At 45.3% G+C, this 18,285-nt stretch overlaps 1 protein-coding gene across 5 annotated transcripts in view; it reads left to right on the top strand.

Annotated features, from left to right (window-relative positions):
* The window catches only part of SPDEF (SAM pointed domain containing ETS transcription factor), a 212,573-nt gene that overhangs the window by 145,292 nt on the left and 48,996 nt on the right, over nt 1–18,285 (top strand). For all 5 annotated transcript variants that reach the window (XM_066608772.1, XM_066608780.1, XM_066608788.1 and 2 more), the window contains exon 5: nt 2,856–3,005. In XM_066608772.1, coding sequence (XP_066464869.1) covers nt 2,856–3,005 — 150 coding nt within the window. The remainder of the gene's footprint in view (nt 1–2,855; nt 3,006–18,285) is intronic.

The raw sequence follows: 18,285 nt of genomic DNA, 5'->3' as shown, positions 1-18,285 counted from the left end.
GGGAATCCCCATTTGTACAGAATTTTGTTAGCACGGAGAGCTGTGGTAATGGGTGTCAGATTACGTCTTGCTTGCATTGTTGTTTTAGACAGGTCTATGAATAGCTGGATGCCAGAAAATGGGTTAGGTAAATTGTTGGTTTTCCGTGAAGACTGTATCATGGCCTCTTTAATGTGAAAAAAGTGAATTCTGGCAATTACATCTCTTGGAATATCTGCATGAATAAAGCTTGGTTTGGGCAGTCTGTGTGCCCTATCTATGAGACGTTCTTGCTCTGAGGAGTTTGGGAGGATTGTTTGAATCAATTGAGAAAGAAAGTCTTTCAAATTAGATTGAGTGACAGTTTCTGGGATTCCTCGGAATTTGACGTTGTTACGTCTATTTCTGTCTTCCAATGTGGCGAGTTTATTTTTTATGGCGACTACTTCTTCTTCTAAGGCGTAGTGCGAGTCGATTAAGTTATTGTGGGAGGAGGTCAGGTCCGCCATTTTACTTTCGACGTGATCTGTTCGGTCGCCTAGTTCTTGAATTGTGACATTTACTGAGGAGGACAGCTTATGCAGGTCTTTTTCCATAGAGTCTCTCAGTGTTATCACTAGATTTTTAATGAATAGCTCTGAAGCTGGTTGGTTTGTAGAAGGTAGACTTAGAATAGGGTCTGCAGTTAGATCTATCATATTGTCTGAGAGAGAGGGAGAAGACACTCTCTGCCTCTGCTTCTCTGGGCTAGCAGTGGGGGAAGGGCTTGCCTCCGATTGAGAGCTGTGGCTGGGCGCCATTTTACATGTTGCACTTTTCACAGGGGTCTTAATGGAAAATGCACTCACCCCTTCTTGTAGTGCAGAAGATCGCTGCTGCTCTCTGGATGTTTCCATAAAGTCTTCTGCAATGCCTGCTGTCGGAGAAACCTCTCTGCTGTGTGGAGAATCAGCTGCTGTCTCCTTATCTGCAGGAGAGCCGGAGGGGGGCGGGGGGGAGCTGCGGGGCACAGCAGTCTCTCCTCTGTCAGCGCTTCGGGCTGTAAAGAAACTTGATACTCTCTGTGGAGGAGCTTTGGAGATCTTTCTTTTAGCTGTCACTGTACTCCCACCGGCAAGTGGAGCAGCGGATTGTGTTTTTCCTCTTCTGGAATGCATTGTAGTAGCTTTTAGAAGGCTTAGACGAGCGGAGGTTACAGGGATGCGTCCAGCTCGGTCGGCAGTCAGGCCACGCCCCCAAGGGGTATGTTTTTGAACACGGGACAAATGGCGGTATCCATTTTGGGGTGAAGGCCTTCATTCCTATGTACACTGTACAAAAAAAACCTGTTTTTAAATTGACAAAAAAAATGAAAATCGTAATTTTTCCTCCTGCTTTGCTTAGATTTATTCAACTACTGTGGGGTCAAAATATGCAATACACACCTAGATGAATTGATTAAGGGGTCTAGTTTTTAAAATGGGGTCATTTGTGGGGGTTCTTTATTGTTTTGGATGCTCAATGGCTCTACAAGTGCGCAATGAGGCCTGGAATTTATTCCGTTGTACCCTGAAATCCAACGGGTGCTCCTTCCATTATAGGCCTAGCCATGTGTCCTTTAAGTAGATTAGGGCCACAAGGGGTATGGTTATGAGCACAGGACAAACAGGGGTATCCATTTTGGGGTGCAAGTCTTCATTCATGTGTGTGCTGTACAAAAAAAGCAGTTTTTAAAATGACAGAATTGCCAAAAAAACGAAAATCACATTTTTTCCCCCTTTGCTTTGCTTGAATTCATTCAAAAACTGTGGGGTAAAAATGGGCAGTACACCCCTAGATAAATTCGTTAAGGGGTCTAGTTTTCAAAATGGGGTCACTTGTGGGGGTTCTCTTTGGTTTTGGCCGCTCAAGGGCTCTACAAATGGGCTATGGGGCCTAAATCACCTTCATGCTAAATTTCTGTTCTGAAAGCTACTGACTACTCCTTTCATTTTGGGCCCCGTTGTGCATCCAGACAAAAGATTAGGGCCACAATGGGTATGTTTCTGAACACGGGAGAAACGGGGGTATCCATTTTGGGGTGTAAATCCTCATTTTCATGGGCTCTATAGGAAAAAAATGTCATTAAAATGACATATTTGCAAAAATATGAAATTTTATTTTTTCTAATCTAAATTGAATTAATTCCTGAAAAAAACTGGTGGGGTCAAAATACTCATGACACCCCTCAGTGAATACATTAAGGGGTGTAGTTTTTAAAACGGGGTCATTTGGGGGGGATATATTATTCTGACACTCATGAGCCTTTGCAAACTTGGCTTGGTGCAGGAAAACAAAGTGTTCCTCAAAATGCTGAAAAGTAATGTTACATTTGTACGTCCTCTAAATGGTTAAAAAAAACACAAAAGTTTTTCAAGTGTGCATTCAGAATAAAGTAAACAGATGGAAATATATATCTTATCAAAAATTTGTATAGTATGTTTGGACATATTTGAGATATTACAGTTAAAAATGGGAAAAAAATGACAATTTTTAATTTTTTTTTCCAATATTGGTACTTTTAATAAATATACACAAATTATATCGGTCTCCTTTTACAACCAAAATGAAGTACGACATGTGGCGAAAAAAACAATGTCAGAATCACTTGGATATGTAAAGCCTTTACGGAGTTATGCTACATTGAACGACGCATGTCAGATTTCCAAAATTTGGCTCCGTCACTAAGGCGCAAACAGGCTTCGTCACAAAGGGGTTAATACATGCGTTTACCTTTCAACACATTTGGCTCATTTCATTCCAGCAAAGCATTTGACTTACACCAGCATATAAAATACCAGTAACACTGCCCCTGAATTCTTTGACATAGTCTTTGTGTTATTTTCTTTCTTCAACAGGAAATGGAGTTAGTGGAGAATGCTGGGCAGAAGCTGAGGTTGACTCTTCAAGTTCTGGCCAACCAATTCATTTATGGCAATTCCTAAAAGAACTGTTGCTGAAACCACACAGTTATGGACGCTCCATACGTTGGCTCAACAAAGAAAAGGGTAAGACCTCTCTTAATTTTCCTATAAATATAACATTGCTCTTTGTCATTAAAAATGTACTGAAAAAAAGTAGATGACATGCGTGTGAATATAATAGTGCAAGATCTCCTTTTTGTTAGGTCTCGCTAACTCCTAAGAATGTTAGATTCCTGTTTGAGAACTGAAATAGACTGTAGTTTAAGGACTCAGTCAGACAAGCGTTTTTTTCGCGCATGGATAGTCATGCAAAAAAAAAACCACACATCGCGTGTAGAATAATCGCGTGAATGGGTGCATTTGCACTCGCATGTCCTATATTTTGCAGGTGCGATTTTTTTTCACGCTTGAAAAATTGGACGTGTGAATGTTTTCGTAGGAAAGCATTGGTTCTAATAGAGACACTTTTTTGCGCATCTATTCATGCACGAAAAAAATGCTTATCTGACCGCTACCTAAGAGTTGTGAAGTCAAGATAAAAACCTTGGCTTTTTGAGTGTTGCAGTTTTCCTTGTTAAGGCTATGTTAGCATAGTGCAGTTTTCAATTTTTTTGTTTGTTCTTTTTCTTAACCCCTTAACAAATCAGGGTGTTTTGGTCCCAAAAGACCAGACACTTTTTAGCTGGGGTAAGCTGGGGTCACCAGCCGGGCGCCGGGTCGAACTCTGCTGCGAGAATTTTGCATGCGGGGTCCGACCCTCCTGTGTAAAGGAGCCCTAAAAGCTAAAAGAGATTATTTTTACATTGATAGTTGTTTATTATTAAAATTAGTATATTAACGCTAAAATAAAATATAGGAATGGGGTTTTCATTTTGTTTTGGACATTCTGATATATAATTTGTATAGTTTTGGATTACAGGGCGCATACGGTGACGGCTTTGCTTAGTGTTGGCAGTTTCTCATTTTCTCTTTTTAATGTTCCTTATTTTTAAATTTTATTTGGTAACTATTTTTTTTACCATCTATGACCCCCATGATGTCATATAAAACCTTGGGGCATTCACATTGTATTTCGTTTTTTAAATTTCATACTTTTCCACTGTAGCTGGGGCATCCATAGGAGCCCCAGTTACAGGTGAAAACATCCCCTTATAGTGACAGTAGTCACTAACAGAGCTGATAAGGATCTGCTAGGACTCTGCAGCTCTGCTGTGACAGGGGACCACCAGGTGGTCACAAGTTCGCCAGGTTACATAGTGGAAGTAGCACTTCCACTTTCTCTACTTAGTGCTCAATGAGCGCTATGTACCTGGCTTTTGCCTTCTTCTAGCATGGAAAGGAGTAGGCAAAAGCAGTTTTAAAAAAACTTCTCCTTTCTCCTCCTGGTTCTCCGATTTGTCTGACAGTGGAGAACCTGACCTGCTACTTTTTAATCCCGTGCCTTACTTCTGCTATCAGCCAGGATTTAGGCTGCTTTCACACCATGCTTTTCAATGGTTTCCTTCACATTAGCTATGTTTTCACTAATGCTATGTTGCGAGAAAACAAAAACACAACATGCTCTATCTTTCTGCAATGTGCTATTTTTTGTAGCCCATGTTTCCCTATGGAGCCTCCTTGTTTAGCGCATCGCATAGCAGGAAATTGGAATTTTTAACATTGGAAACTCCTATTAACTTTCTCGTTATAAAATCGCGGTTAGCAGCAACGCGATGCACGATTTTTCACAAGAAAAAGCATAATTAATGCTACAAAATCATGTGCACAAAGCTGCGATATTGCAGCAATGTTGTAGGGGCGATATCGCTGTCGCCCGTGTGAAAGAGGCCTAAAGCCCAGGAGCAAACGCCATATATTTACCGCACTTGTTCCTTAAGGGGTTAAGGCTAAACGTGCAGTAGATAGCTTTGCATCCTCCTCTTCTCTTTAGGGACATTTCACTTGGGATGGCAGTCACGTAATTCAGCACCAAAATCTGCACAGCTAACTGCGGATTTTGATGCAGAATTGCTGGCAGAATTCTGCATCAAAATGTGCATGTTATTGTGGATTTTGCTGCTGAATAATCTGGAGGAGGGAATATTTCTCAACGCTTTTGAGGAATATTCCATTTCATATGAAAGATCCCTTAAGATTTATTACTGACGTTGACAGAGAAAAGCCACATAATATATATGATGCAACAAACTACCCTGTGTGAGCCTGGCTTAAAAGATATAATTAGATTTTTTTCTTATTTGCATGTCAGTATGGAATACTTTTTCTAGATACAGTATGATTCATTTAAAAATGATTCCAAAGGAACTTTTGAAATAAGTAGTCCAGATGCTTTCCTATAATTTATAAACAAGAATACAGAAGTACAATTGAGAAGTTGTTCATGAATTCCACTACAGTTCATTTTTAATATTCCCAGCAGTACACAGGATAAGACAAAGTACTTCAGCCATGTTTTCAATGCTTATGAGGATTGTAGGTGTGCTCATTGAAGCAAATTTGGCAGACACTTGTGTACATAAGGAAGCATTGTTGTTCCACAGTTTTTACATGTTATGAATGACCTTTAAGAACTTGACAGCAAATTTCAAATGTATTTAAGAGCGTTATTATGAAAAAGTACAGTGCCCCTATTCATAAATAGTCTACCACTTACTGCAACACCTATTCAATACCCTTCAAAATTCTGAAATTAAAATAGTACCTACTGCAGCGTCCGAGCAAGATACACCAAAGTGGGAGAGACCACAGGGATTGCAAGATTGATGTCACGGGTGGCTCTGCAATCTCTCCCGACAATGGCGGCAAAGGTGTCCAACTCAGTTGCAGCACAGTACCACAAAATACAGATACATTTCTTATTAGGATGAACGGTGATTTGTCACGTGACGCCAGCACTTCATCCAGGAGTACGGTAGTCAATGGTGGGAAATAATTTGACACATGTCCTGGTAACTGTTTTGTTAGCAAATCTGAAGTGCACAGTTTACTTCAGTATTTTATAGTTGTTGAAACACAGTACAATTCACAGTTTGAGTCTTGCAAAAGGATAGCAGAACAGACGGTTATGCAGTACAGTTGATTCACTTGCAAACACAAATTCCTCTTCAACACTCTCTCTCTCTATTTGGAACTTGGACGGTTACTCAGTATGATTTCCCACAGGCCTAGTTATCTGTTGGGCTACTGGAAGTAAATTAAACAGGTGTTGAAATTGCAGCTAAGATGGCCGCTTTACTATCCCTGGCTTTAAATTCACCAGGTTTTGTGTAAGTCACTGTTTAGTGGAACGGCTTCAATCTCACTTCTCCACACTGCTGGTAAGACTAGGGAGCTGGTGAATCCTGGTTTCCCTGAAGAGAAAACTCTTGCTTCAGCTGTTCACACTTCAGGCTTTCTCCCTGCACGACCTCCTCTGTCAACTCCCTCTGCAGACTGACTACTGAAAACTGCTCTGACTCCTCCTTCACTTTCTGCCTTACTCCCACACATTCTCTCCTCTTCTCCCCCTCAGCATACAGACTCGCTGTCTAGTTTCCTGCTCCAGACTCTAACCACACCCCTGACCAATCAGTAGGGGCATGACACTCAGCCAATTAGCAGCCAGCTGTTGTCAAGCTTTTAGCTTAGGAAGGGGAGAAACAGGGATCCTCAGACATAAAGCACCTCCTATGCCCCTTTGAAGCACATAGGCAAGTGTGACAGGACAATGATTGTGTGGCTATTCTGGAGGACCCTCTGGGCTACTACACCCATCATTCCTGATGTACTCACTTTTTACATGACCCCTTTTTAGTTTCACCAAAGTGTTTTCATAGTCCAGCAAGTCACAATGCTCACATACTAGTGTTCCATCTACTGTACAACACTAGTAGTTCCTACAAGTAGCATCTGAGCTCACAATGCTATATGGCATTGTCTCCATTTGTGCCACAGTTTCTTAATTTGCTTTTGAAAATCACAACCACAGACTATAAGTGCAAGGAAGAGTAATGATGCCAGTAAAAAGATGCTTTCACACGAACTGTAATATTCTGTGCAGAACCTATCTGCATATGTAGTGTGAATTTTGAGGTGGATTTTCAGTGGCAATTTTAGCATGGATATCTCCCATGTGGATTTTAGGATTTCTTGTGAAAGCAACTTTTGGCTGCCTTCAGACAGGCCATATCCACTGTGGGCTTTTCATAGTGGAAAACCTGTAGCAAATACGCTGGAAATGCACAGTGGCCAAATCTGAACCTAAATTTTGTACAGTCACAGTACTGCACTTGGCTGTACAGTGCAGCTTGCCATTGTTGCCTGAAGTGACATTTCATAGCTGTTTAATGTAGTACTTCTCACTATCATGGAAAGTGGGAGGGTTCTAAAGTTCTCTATTACTTTTGCCATAATCTTTTCATTTTATTTTATGATACACATAGGCCAGAAACTTTGCTTGGCTACATGTGCTTAATCTTTACACCTAATATGTTATGTTTAGCTGATTAACTACTTAAAGGGGTTGTCCAGTTGTAAACTATTAATGGTCTATCTGCAGCATTGGATATTAATAGTAAATCAGCGGGGGTCTGCCGCCTAGGATCTCCACCAATCAGCTGTTCTCCAGGTTGGAGTGCTTGTGCATTGAGTTGATTTCTGCAGGAAACAGGCATCTTCATTACCATTGCTGTGGCCCGGCTTGTTAACACAGGCAAAGTTCCCATTGAAGTAAATGGGAACTTTGTCCTTAATACCAAGCTCAGCCACAGCAGTAGAACGGAGCTACCTGCTTCCTGCAGAAATCAACTCAGTGCAGGAATGCATCAACCCAAGAGCTCATCTGTGTGGATCCCAGGCAGCAGACCCCGCTAATTTACTATTGATGGCCTATCCTAAACATAGTTTTTCAAAAGTTTATGTTCAAAAGATTTTTATTGAAATACATTGCGCAAGTTAAGAGTACATAGTACAATAAAATGAGATTGTCAAATCTTTTATTACGGTAACCATAACTACTTTCTTCTAATCACAACAACTCCTAACATGAGCAGGTGCCCCCTCCCCCAACATTGTTTGTATTTGAATTGTAACTAAGGGGGATGATCGATTCCTAAAACAATGGCTAAGCCTCTGGAAGTTCTCTAAAACTGACCTACTGGTGTTTCCACCCTCTACTAACCAACTTTATCCTGACATCTCCATCTCAGTGTGTGGCACTTCCATAACTGCCAGACAGCACGCCAGCTGCCTTGGGGTCATATTTGATGCAGACCTCTCCTTTTCTGGCCCGAACATGTCAGCTGCACCTCAAGAACATCGCAAGAATCCACTCTGTTAGGGAAATTCAACGGCTTCCTGGTATGCTTCCGGGCTCTGCATTAAAGTGATATGACAGGTCATGAGAATGCAGGGACACACAGAGATGCTGTTATCTGTGTAGCATTCTGGTTTATTCTCTCATATGCTCAATCTTTATAGGATTTTACAAAGCGGGCGGCTTTATGCCAAATACAATTAAAAATACAATTATTATTGGTTTCTTAACACATCAGTTTCTTATCAAAGTGTCCTTTTTCTGCAGATGTGTAGCCTTGAGATACATCCTGTGAAGCTCGTTAGCAAGTTTTGGCAGGGCATATCTTAAGATAAGAACACAGTACAGGAAACGTTTGTGGTGGCCCAATTAATATTTCCAGCTAGATCATTCAAAGTGAAATCTAACATACTTCTAGGTGAAGGTTGAAAACCATACAGTGAAAATTAGAAACCATAGTAATATATATGTGTAGCTAAGTATTATAGCAGACAAGCAAAAGCAAAGAGACAACATGAAGTCTTTATAGACCTTGCTTTAGGGCTGAAGCCTTAACAAAATCCCCCAGTTTATCATGAGAAAGAGTCCATATCTGTGGTATGTTCAAGGGTTCTACTCTACCCGAGCCGGACTTTTTATTATGTTCTTCTTTTTCCCGGATTCCCACCGTCATGGCTCTTTACAAGTGACTGTTTCAACGATATCGCAGCGGGAGAGACTCCAGGTAGTTTGCTTGTCTTCGTACTTCACAAAACATCCAAAGGTTGCAGACACTCAAAAAAATGAATAAAAGAAAATTACCACAAAGTAAAATAACAGATTACATTATTATTACTTCTGCTTATAGCGTAGTTAAGCTAAGTGTTTCATCAAGACTCTTTCTGGTGTGCCCAAAACATCCCATACATAAAGGCATTAATGAAGGTATACATTGGCACGAACAATATACAAATGATATGTAATATTCCCGCAATAAAAGATTCAACCTGTAGGTGACTTGACATGTCTAAAGTGACTAGGACTTTTTACAGTGTTGTTACATTCCATACAGTTGGTCATACGTTGGCATTTTGTTCAGTTATACAGTATCATTGAATCAGATGTTGCTGACACCTGGTTGAGTAATATTTGTGCACATTTCCTTATATCAGACGTGTTGCAGGTGAAAGTTATAACAAACTTCTGCTCCCGCCACCCGTCTGACTTAAACTTGGTAATATTTGCCCACTGGGTGTGTTCTACTTTTGGTCACCCTGGACTGTAGTCATAAATATTTACAAAATTCTGAATATCATTTTCCTCTACCTCTGTGTCATTATGAATCATTGAAAATACACTTTTTAGTTCTAAAATTGAGGTAGGTACTGCCAACAGGCAGGTACACAGTATGACCTTACTGCTCTTAAGATTTACCATACGCATATTAGTAATATTTAATACATTCCAGGCCTAGTATTCCCACATATTTGCATCCCCTTCTATGCCTTAGCTGCTCTGGTTCATAGCTGGTGGGAAACCAGAGAGGAAGAATTCAAAAACCATGACAGTTATACCGCAGGCCGTGAGGGATACAGGCCTCAAGGCCCCTGGGGTTTGGTTGTCTTTTTGCAGTGTGAGGCATGAATTCAATTTGGTTTTCTCTCCAATCTGACTGAAATGCTGGTAGTCAACAGAACCTGGTAGGGACCATCAAGTCTGGGTTCCAGCATTCTCCTCACATGTCTCCAGATGACAACTCAATCTCAAGGCTGCAGGTCATGTGTACTTTCAAAAGAATTAAGATCTGGAATAGAAGAAAACACTAAGTTGTGTTTTACTTTCAAACATTCACCTAGAGACTGTACTTAGTCAGTCAGTGTCCCAAACTGTGCCCGCAGTTGTTGAGGAAAGTACAGGCCCAGTCTTTGCACACTGCCAAACAAAATTTCATAAGATGACAATCCTATCTTCCTATTAGGTATGCACCTAACTAAGAAAAGGGCTAATGGAAGGCACTCAGTCCAACATTTGCCCGTTTCCTCCATTGCCTTTTGTATTTTTAATTTCAGGGTAGCGTTCATCCTTTCTACTTTCCCACTACACTGTGGGTCTAATGCTTCTGTTTTCTGCTACCCCGTCTGCTTTAACAATTTAGTACATCTTTTACCTACTGCATCCTTGCAGTCTTCCATACCTTATCCTCTTTACCAGCAATATTGCCCATGGCTGGCGGCTTACGTACACCAAGAGGCTTATTGTTTTTATACATTCATACACATAAAACAATCCCCTGGCCATTGAGATATACAACAAAAACACAGGGGGCCATGTCCAGACTCATTGCCCTGGAGGCAGGGACTCCTTATAGCTTTGCTGATCTGATAGTTCTGTTAACTTGGGACACAGAGATTTATATTTGCATCCTAGAGGTCAGGTTTCACAGATCAGTTTCGCTCATCTCAGCCACTCACGCATATGCAAACAATCACGCAATAAAGACAAAACAGAAGCATACGTTGGTTGGTTTGGTTTTGGCTTTCCTATTCTTCTAGCCTCCACCCTTCTTCCCTCCGCCTCTACTACTTCTCTTATACCTACAAGAGGCTCCCCTGGGATTCCTAAACTTATTGTTTTCCCCCTTTTATTATGGCTTCCCTGAGTTTACACCCTGCTCTTCAGAGTTCGGTTAAAGGGTTACATGATTCTTCACTATATTTTGACTTTTCCCATATTTTGCAGGCTAACCATAGGACTAAAGAAAACCAGAAACAAAAACCCACTATCATGCAAACCTGTTACCACCCAGACAGCATACTCAGCCCGTAGGTTCTTATGGACTTGAGGTATTACAAGGAAGCATGCACACCTACCCTCAGATCTGGAGAAAGTTCAATCAGGAAACATAGATAAGATTGGCAAGATAATGTCTTACCATACAGCGCTGTTTTTCAGGCTGTGGTTCCAATGATCGTCCTTTTATCATCTCGATCCCCACAGTTGGGCGTCAGTTTGCCAGGGAAATTCAACAGCTTCCTGGTATGCTGCCGGGCTCCGAACTAAAGTGATATGACGGGTAATGAGAACGCAGGGACACACAGAGATCATGTTATCTGTGTAGCATTCTGGTTTATTCTCTAATATGCGCAAACTGTATAGGATTTTACAAAACGAGTGGCTTTATGCCAAATGCAATTAAAAATAAAATTAATATTGGTTTCTTAATACATCAGTTTCTTATCAAAGTGTCCATCTCTCTGCAGATGTGTAGCTTTGAGATACATCCTGTGAATCTCGTTAGCAAGTTTTGGCAGGACATATCTTAAAGGGGTTGTCCCGCGCCGAAACGGGTTTTTTTTTTTTTTTCAATAGCCCCCCCGTTCGGCGCGAGACAAACCCGATGCAGGGGTTAAAAAAGAAAACCGGATAGTGCTTACCTGAATCCCCGCGCTCCGGTGACTTCTTACTTACCTGGTGAAGATGGCCGCCGGGATCTTCACCCTCGGTGGACCGCAGGGCCTCTGTGCGGTCCATTGCCGATTCCAGCCTCCTGATTGGCTGGAATCGGCACGTGATGGGGCGGAGCTATGAGGAGCCGCTCACTGGCACGAGCGGCCCCATTCAGAAAAGAAGAAGACCGGACTGCGCAAGCGCGTCTAATCCGGCGATTAGACGCTGAAAATTAGACGGCACCATGGAGACGAGGACGCTAGCAACGGAACAGGTAAGTGAATAACTTCTGTATAACTCATAATTAATGCACGATGTACATTACAAAGTGCATTAATATGGCCATACAGAAGTGTATACCCCCACTTGCTTTCGCGGGACAACCCCTTTAAGATAAGAACACAGTACAGGAAACTTTTGCAACTCTTTTCTCATTGTGGACATGCTAAAAACGCTCACTGTTGCCCTTATCCACCCTCGGGTCAATTATTTGAACGCGTTGCTGATCGGCCTCCCCCACACCAGACTCTACCCTCTCCAATCCATCCTGTATGCGGCAGCTAGGCTCATCGTCCTGTCCAGCCGCTACTCGGACGCCTCTGCCCTGTGCCAGTCACTGCACTGGCTGCCTGTTAAATACAGAATCCAATTTAAACTCACTACATTCATCCATAAAGCCCTCCACAGCACAGCGCCGCCCTACATTGCCTCTCTTATCTCAATCCATCTCCCAGCCTAGGCACTATGCTCTGCTAATGAAATCAGACTGAGTGCCCCTTTAATTCGAACCTCTCATTCCTGCCTCCAAGACTTCTCCAAAGCAGCACCAGTTCTCTGGAATACATTACCAAAGGCTATACGGGCAATCCATGACTTACAAAACTTCAGGCGTGCTCTAAAAATGTACCCCTTCATGGAGGCATACTATATCTCCTAAACCAAACCCCTCTTTAAGCCACCTGATAACATTGCTCCCTGACCTATTGACTGCAATCTCTGCTAGCCACCATCAACTGCCCCCTGCAGTCACACTGTTTCTGCCTTCACACGGCTTAATGTCTGACCATTGTTTGTGTGTATAGCATCACTCACTCGCCACCTCACCATACCATGCACATCTCCAGCCCCTTTACCTTTTGTATCACCCCATTACTTGTAGTATGTAAGCTCACCCCTATTGTTTACATCAAATGATTACTACATGTAACCATGGTTCTGAAATGTTTGTACTTTTGTCTTTTTGTATACCCCCGGTCTTTGTAAGCGCTGTGGAATATGTTGGCAGTATACAGATAAAGATTATTATTAAATTCCTAATAGTAGAGGCGACACCGGACCATAACATTGAAATCAATCTATTGGAAGAAAACAGGGGGAAAAGAGACCTTAGAGGAGTAGAAAAAGAAAAATTAAGAGAGAGAAGCAAGAAACAAATGAAAATAAGAAGAACTAGATGAAGAGGAAGAAAGAGAGAGGAAAAAAAGGGGGAAAAGGGGGGATGTACCCTCTGGATTCCACCCATGGGCCGCAGGCAATCAGTTCCGTCTAAGGTAAAGAATAGAGATGAGCGAACGTACTCGTCCGAGCTTGATACTCGTTCGAGTATTAGCGTGTTCGAGATGCTCGTTACTCGTGACGAGTACCACGCGATGTTCGAGTTACTTTCACTTTCATCTCTGAGACGTTAGCGCGCTTTTCTGGCCAATAGAAAGACAGGGAAGGCATTACAACTTCCCCCTGTGACGTTCAAGCCCTATACCACCCCCCTGCAGTGAGTGGCTGGCGAGATCAGGTGTCACCCGAGTATAAAAATCGGCCCCTCCCGCGGCTCGCCACAGATGTATTCTGACATAGATGAGGGAAAGTGCTGTTGGTGCCGGAGCTGCTATAGGGAGAGTGTTAGGAGTATTTTAGGCTTCAAGAACCCCAACGGTCCTTCTTAGGGCCACATCTAACCGTGTGCAGTAGTGTGGAGGCTGCTTTTTGCAGTGTTGCACTTTTTGTTTTTTGTATATCGGCCGTGCAGAGCATTGCGCCCTGCAGTAATTATACATACTCCAGGGCCAGTAGTGGTGGTGAGGCAGGGACAGAAGACATATATTTATTGAATATAGGCAGTGGGCCTTTCCAAAAACATTTGGGAAAAAAAATCAATTTGGGCTGCCTGTGACCGTCCTCAGTGTACTGGGTCTGTGCTGGGTGTAGTTGTCCTCCTAATTCATACGCAGCCAGCTAAGTGTTACAGCAGGCTTCCGCAAAATTATTTCCTGGCTCTGCTGTGCGTTCCATAAGCGAAGTCAGCCTCCAACCACAGGCCAATAAGCGGCACATTTAATTACAGCGTTCTGTTTCTGCACTACTGGTAATACACCATGCTGAGGGGTAGGGGTAGGCCTAGAGGACGTGGACGCGGGCGAGGACGCGGAGGCCCAAGTCAGGGTGTGGGCACAGGCCGAGCCAGTGCAGTGGCCAGGGGTAGAGGCAGGGCCAGACCGAATAATCCACCAACTGTTTCCCAAAGCGCCCCCTCACGCCATGCCACCCTGCAGAGGTCAAGGTGCTCTACGGTGTGGCAGTTTTTCACAGAGACGCCTGACGACCGACGAACAGTGGTGTGCAACCTTTGTCGCGCCAAGATCAGCTGGGGAGCCACCACCACCAGCATGCGCAGGCATATGATGGCCAAGCACCCCACAAGGTAGGACGAAGGCCGTTCACCGCCTCCGGTTTGCACCACTGCCTCTCCCCCTGTGCCCCAACCTGCCACTGAGATCCAACCCCCCTCTGAGGACACAGGCACGAGTGCCTACCGGCCTGCACCCACACCCTCACCTCCGCTGTCCTCGGCCCCATCCAGCAATGTCTCTCAGCGCAGCGTCCAGACGTCGCTAGCGCAACTGTTTGAGCGCAAGCGCAAGTACGCCGCCACGCACCCGCACGCTGAAGCGTCAAACGTGCACATAGCCAAATTGATCAGCCTGGAGATGCTGCCGTATAGGCTTGTGGAAACGGAGGCTTTCAAAAGCATGATGGCGGCGGCGGCCCCGCGCTACTCGGTTCCCAGTTGCCACTACTTTTCCCGATGTGCCGTCCCAGCCCTGCACGACCACGTCTCCCGCAACATTGTACGCGCCCTCATCAACGCGGTTACTGCCAAGGTCCACTTAACAACAGACACGTGGACAAGCACAGGCGGGCAGGGCCACTATATCTCCCTGACGGCACATTGGGTGAATTTAGTGGAGGCTGGGACAGAGTCAGAGCCTGGGACCGCTCACTTCCTACCCACCCCCAGAATTGTGGGCCCCAGGTCGGTGCTGGTATCTGCGGCGGTGTATGCTTCCTCCACTAAACCACTCTCCTCCTCCTCCTCCAACGCAACCTCTGTCTCGCAATCAAGATGTGTCAGCAGCAGCAGCACGTCGCCAGCAGTCAGTGTCGCGCGGCGTGGCAGCACAGCGGTGGGCAAGCGTCAGCAGGCCGTGCTGAAACTACTCAGCTTAGGAGAGAAGAGGCACACGGCCCACGAACTGCTGCAGGGTCTGACAGAGCAGACCGACCGCTGGCTTGCGCCGCTGAGCCTCCAACCGGGCATGGTCGTGTGTGACAACGGCCGTAACCTGGTGGCGGCTCTGCAGCTCGGCAGCCTCACGCACGTGCCATGCCTGGCCCATGTCTTTAATTTGGTGGTTCAGCGCTTTCTGAAAAGCTACCCACACTTGTCATATCTGCTCGGAAAGGTGCGCCGGGTCAGCGCACATTTCCGCAACTCCAAGACGGACGCTGCCACCCTGCGGACCCTGCAACATCGGTTTAATCTGCCAGTGCACCGACTGCTGTGCGACGTGCCCACACGGTGGAACTCTACGCTCCACATGTTGGCCAGGCTCTATGAGCAGCGTAGAGCTATAGTGGAATACCAACTCCAACATGGGCGGCGTAGTGGGAGTCAGCTTCCTCAATTCTTTACAGAAGAGTGGGCCTGGTTGGCATACATCTGCCAGGTCCTTGGAAACTTTGAGGAGTCTACCCAGATGGTGATCGGGGATGCTGCAATCATTAGCGTCACCATTCCTCTGCTATGCCTCTTGAGAAGTTCCCTGCAAAGCATAAAGGCAGACGCTTTGCACTCGGAAACGGAGGCGTGGGAAGACAGTATGTCGCTGGATAGTCAAAGCACCCTCATGTCTATATCTCAGCGCGTTGAGGGGGAGGAGGAGGGGGAGGAGCATGAGGAGGAGGGGGAAGAGACAGCTTGGCCCACTGCTGAGGGTACACATGCTGCTTGCCTGTCCTGCCTTTCAGCGTGTATGGCCGGAGGAGGATGATCCTGAAAGTGATCTTCCTAGTGAGGACAGCCATGTGTTGCGTACAGGTACCCTGGCACACATGGCGGACTTCATGTTAGGATGCCTTTCTCGTGACCCTCGCGTTACACGCATTCTGGCCACTACGGATTACTGGGTGTACACACTGCTCGACCCACGGTATAAGGAGAACCTTTCCACTCTCATTCCCGCAGAGGAAAGGGGTTCGAGAATGATGCTATACCACAGGGCGCTGGTGGACAAACTGATGGTAAACTTCCCATCCGACAGCGCTAGTGGCAGAAGGCGCAGTTCCGAGGGCCAGGTAGCAGGGGAGGCGCAGAGATCAGGCAGCATGTACAGCACAGGCAGGGGAACATTCTCCAAGGCCTTTGACAGCTTTATGGCTCCCCAGCAAGACTGTGTCACCGCTCCCCAGTCAAGGCTGAGTTGGCGGGAGCACTGTAAAAGATGGTGAGGGAGTACGTAGCCGATCGCACGACCGTCCTCCGTGACGCCTCTGCCCCCTACAACTACTGGGTGTCGAAGCTGGACACGTGGCCTGAACTCACGCTGTATGCCCTGGAGGTGCTTGCTTGTCCTGCGGCTAGCGTCTTGTCAGAGAGGATGTTTAGTGCGGCTGGGGGAATCATCACGGATAAGCGTACCCGCCTGTCAACCGACAGTGCCGACAGGCTTACACTCATCAAGATGAACAAAGCCTGGATTTCCCCAGACTTCTCTTCTTTACCAGCGGACAGCAGCGATACCTAAGCAATATGTAGGCTGCACCCGCGGATGGAAGCATCGTTCTCTATCACCATCAAAAACGGGGACATTTTTGCTTCATAAATCTGTGTATAATATTCCTCCTCCTCCTGAAACCTCACGTAATCACGCCGAACGGGCAATTTTTCTTAGGCCCAAAAGGCTCAGTCGTATAATTTTTCTAAACAATTTTTATACGTTTCAATGCTCATTAAAGCGTTGAAACTTGCACCTGAACCAATTTTTATTTTAACTGGGCTGCCTCCAGGCCTAGTTACCAATTAAGCCACATTAACCAAAGCGATTATTGGGTTTCACCTGCCCTCTTGGTTGGGCATGGGCAATTTTTCTGAGGTACATTAGTACTGTTCGTACACCAATTTTTTGGGGCCCTCGCCTACAGTGTAATCCAATAAATTTTTTGCCCACCTGCATTACAGCTGACGTTACATCAGCTGTGCTGGGCACTGCAATGGGATATATTTATGTACCGCCGGTGGGTTCCAGGGAGCCACCCATGCTGTGGGTCCACAGGGAGTTGTAACTGCATGTGTCCACTTCTAAAGAACCCCAGTCTGACTGGGGCATGCAGTGTGGGCCGAAGACCACCTGCATTTAATCGGACGTTACCTCAGCTGTGATGGGCACTGCAATGGGATATATTTATGTACTGCCGGTGGGTTCCAGGGAGCCACCCATGCTGTTGGTCCACACGGAGTTGTAACTACATGTGTCCACTTCTAAAGAACCCCAGTCTGACTGGGACATGCAGTGTGGGCCGAAGCCCACCTGCATTAAACATGACATTACCTCAGCTGTGATAGGCAATGCTATGGGATATATTTATGTGCTGCCGGTGGCTTCCTGGCACCCACCCATGCTGTTGGTCCACAGGGACTTCACAATAGGGAGTTGTACCTGCCTGTGTCTATGAATTAAAAAGCCCGGTCAGGTTGGGGCATGCAGTGTGGGCCGAAGCCCACCTGCATTTAATCTGACGTTAGCTCTGCTGTCCAGGGCACTGTAATGGGATACATTTATGTACAGCCGGTGGCTTCCTGGGACCCACCCATGCTGTCGGTCCACACGGAGTTGTAACTCCATGTGTCCACTTCTAAAGAACCCCAGTCTGACTGGGGCATGCAGTGTGGGTCGAAGCCCACCTGCATTAAACCTGACCTTACCTCAGCTGTGATGGGCACTGCAATGGGATATATTTATGTACTGCCGGTGGGTTCCAGGGAGCCACCCATGCTGTTGGTCCACACGGAGTTGTAACTACATGTGTCCACTTCTAAAGAACCCCAGTCTGACTGGGACATGCAGTGTGGGCCGAAGCCCACCTGCATTAAACATGACATTACCTCAGCTGTGATAGGCAATGCTATGGGATATATTTATGTGCTGCCGGTGGCTTCCTGGCACCCACCCATGCTGTTGGTCCACAGGGACTTCACAATAGGGAGTTGTACCTGCCAGTGTCTATGTATTAAAAACCCCGGTCAGACTGGGGCATGCAGTGTGGGCCGAAGACCACCTGCATTTAATCGGACGTTACCTCAGCTGTGAT

The sequence above is a fragment of the Eleutherodactylus coqui genome, chromosome 1 (genome assembly GCF_035609145.1).
Source record: "Eleutherodactylus coqui strain aEleCoq1 chromosome 1, aEleCoq1.hap1, whole genome shotgun sequence".
NCBI classification, from domain to species: domain Eukaryota; kingdom Metazoa; phylum Chordata; class Amphibia; order Anura; family Eleutherodactylidae; genus Eleutherodactylus; species Eleutherodactylus coqui.
This window is presented reverse-complemented; position numbering and strand designations above follow the sequence as displayed.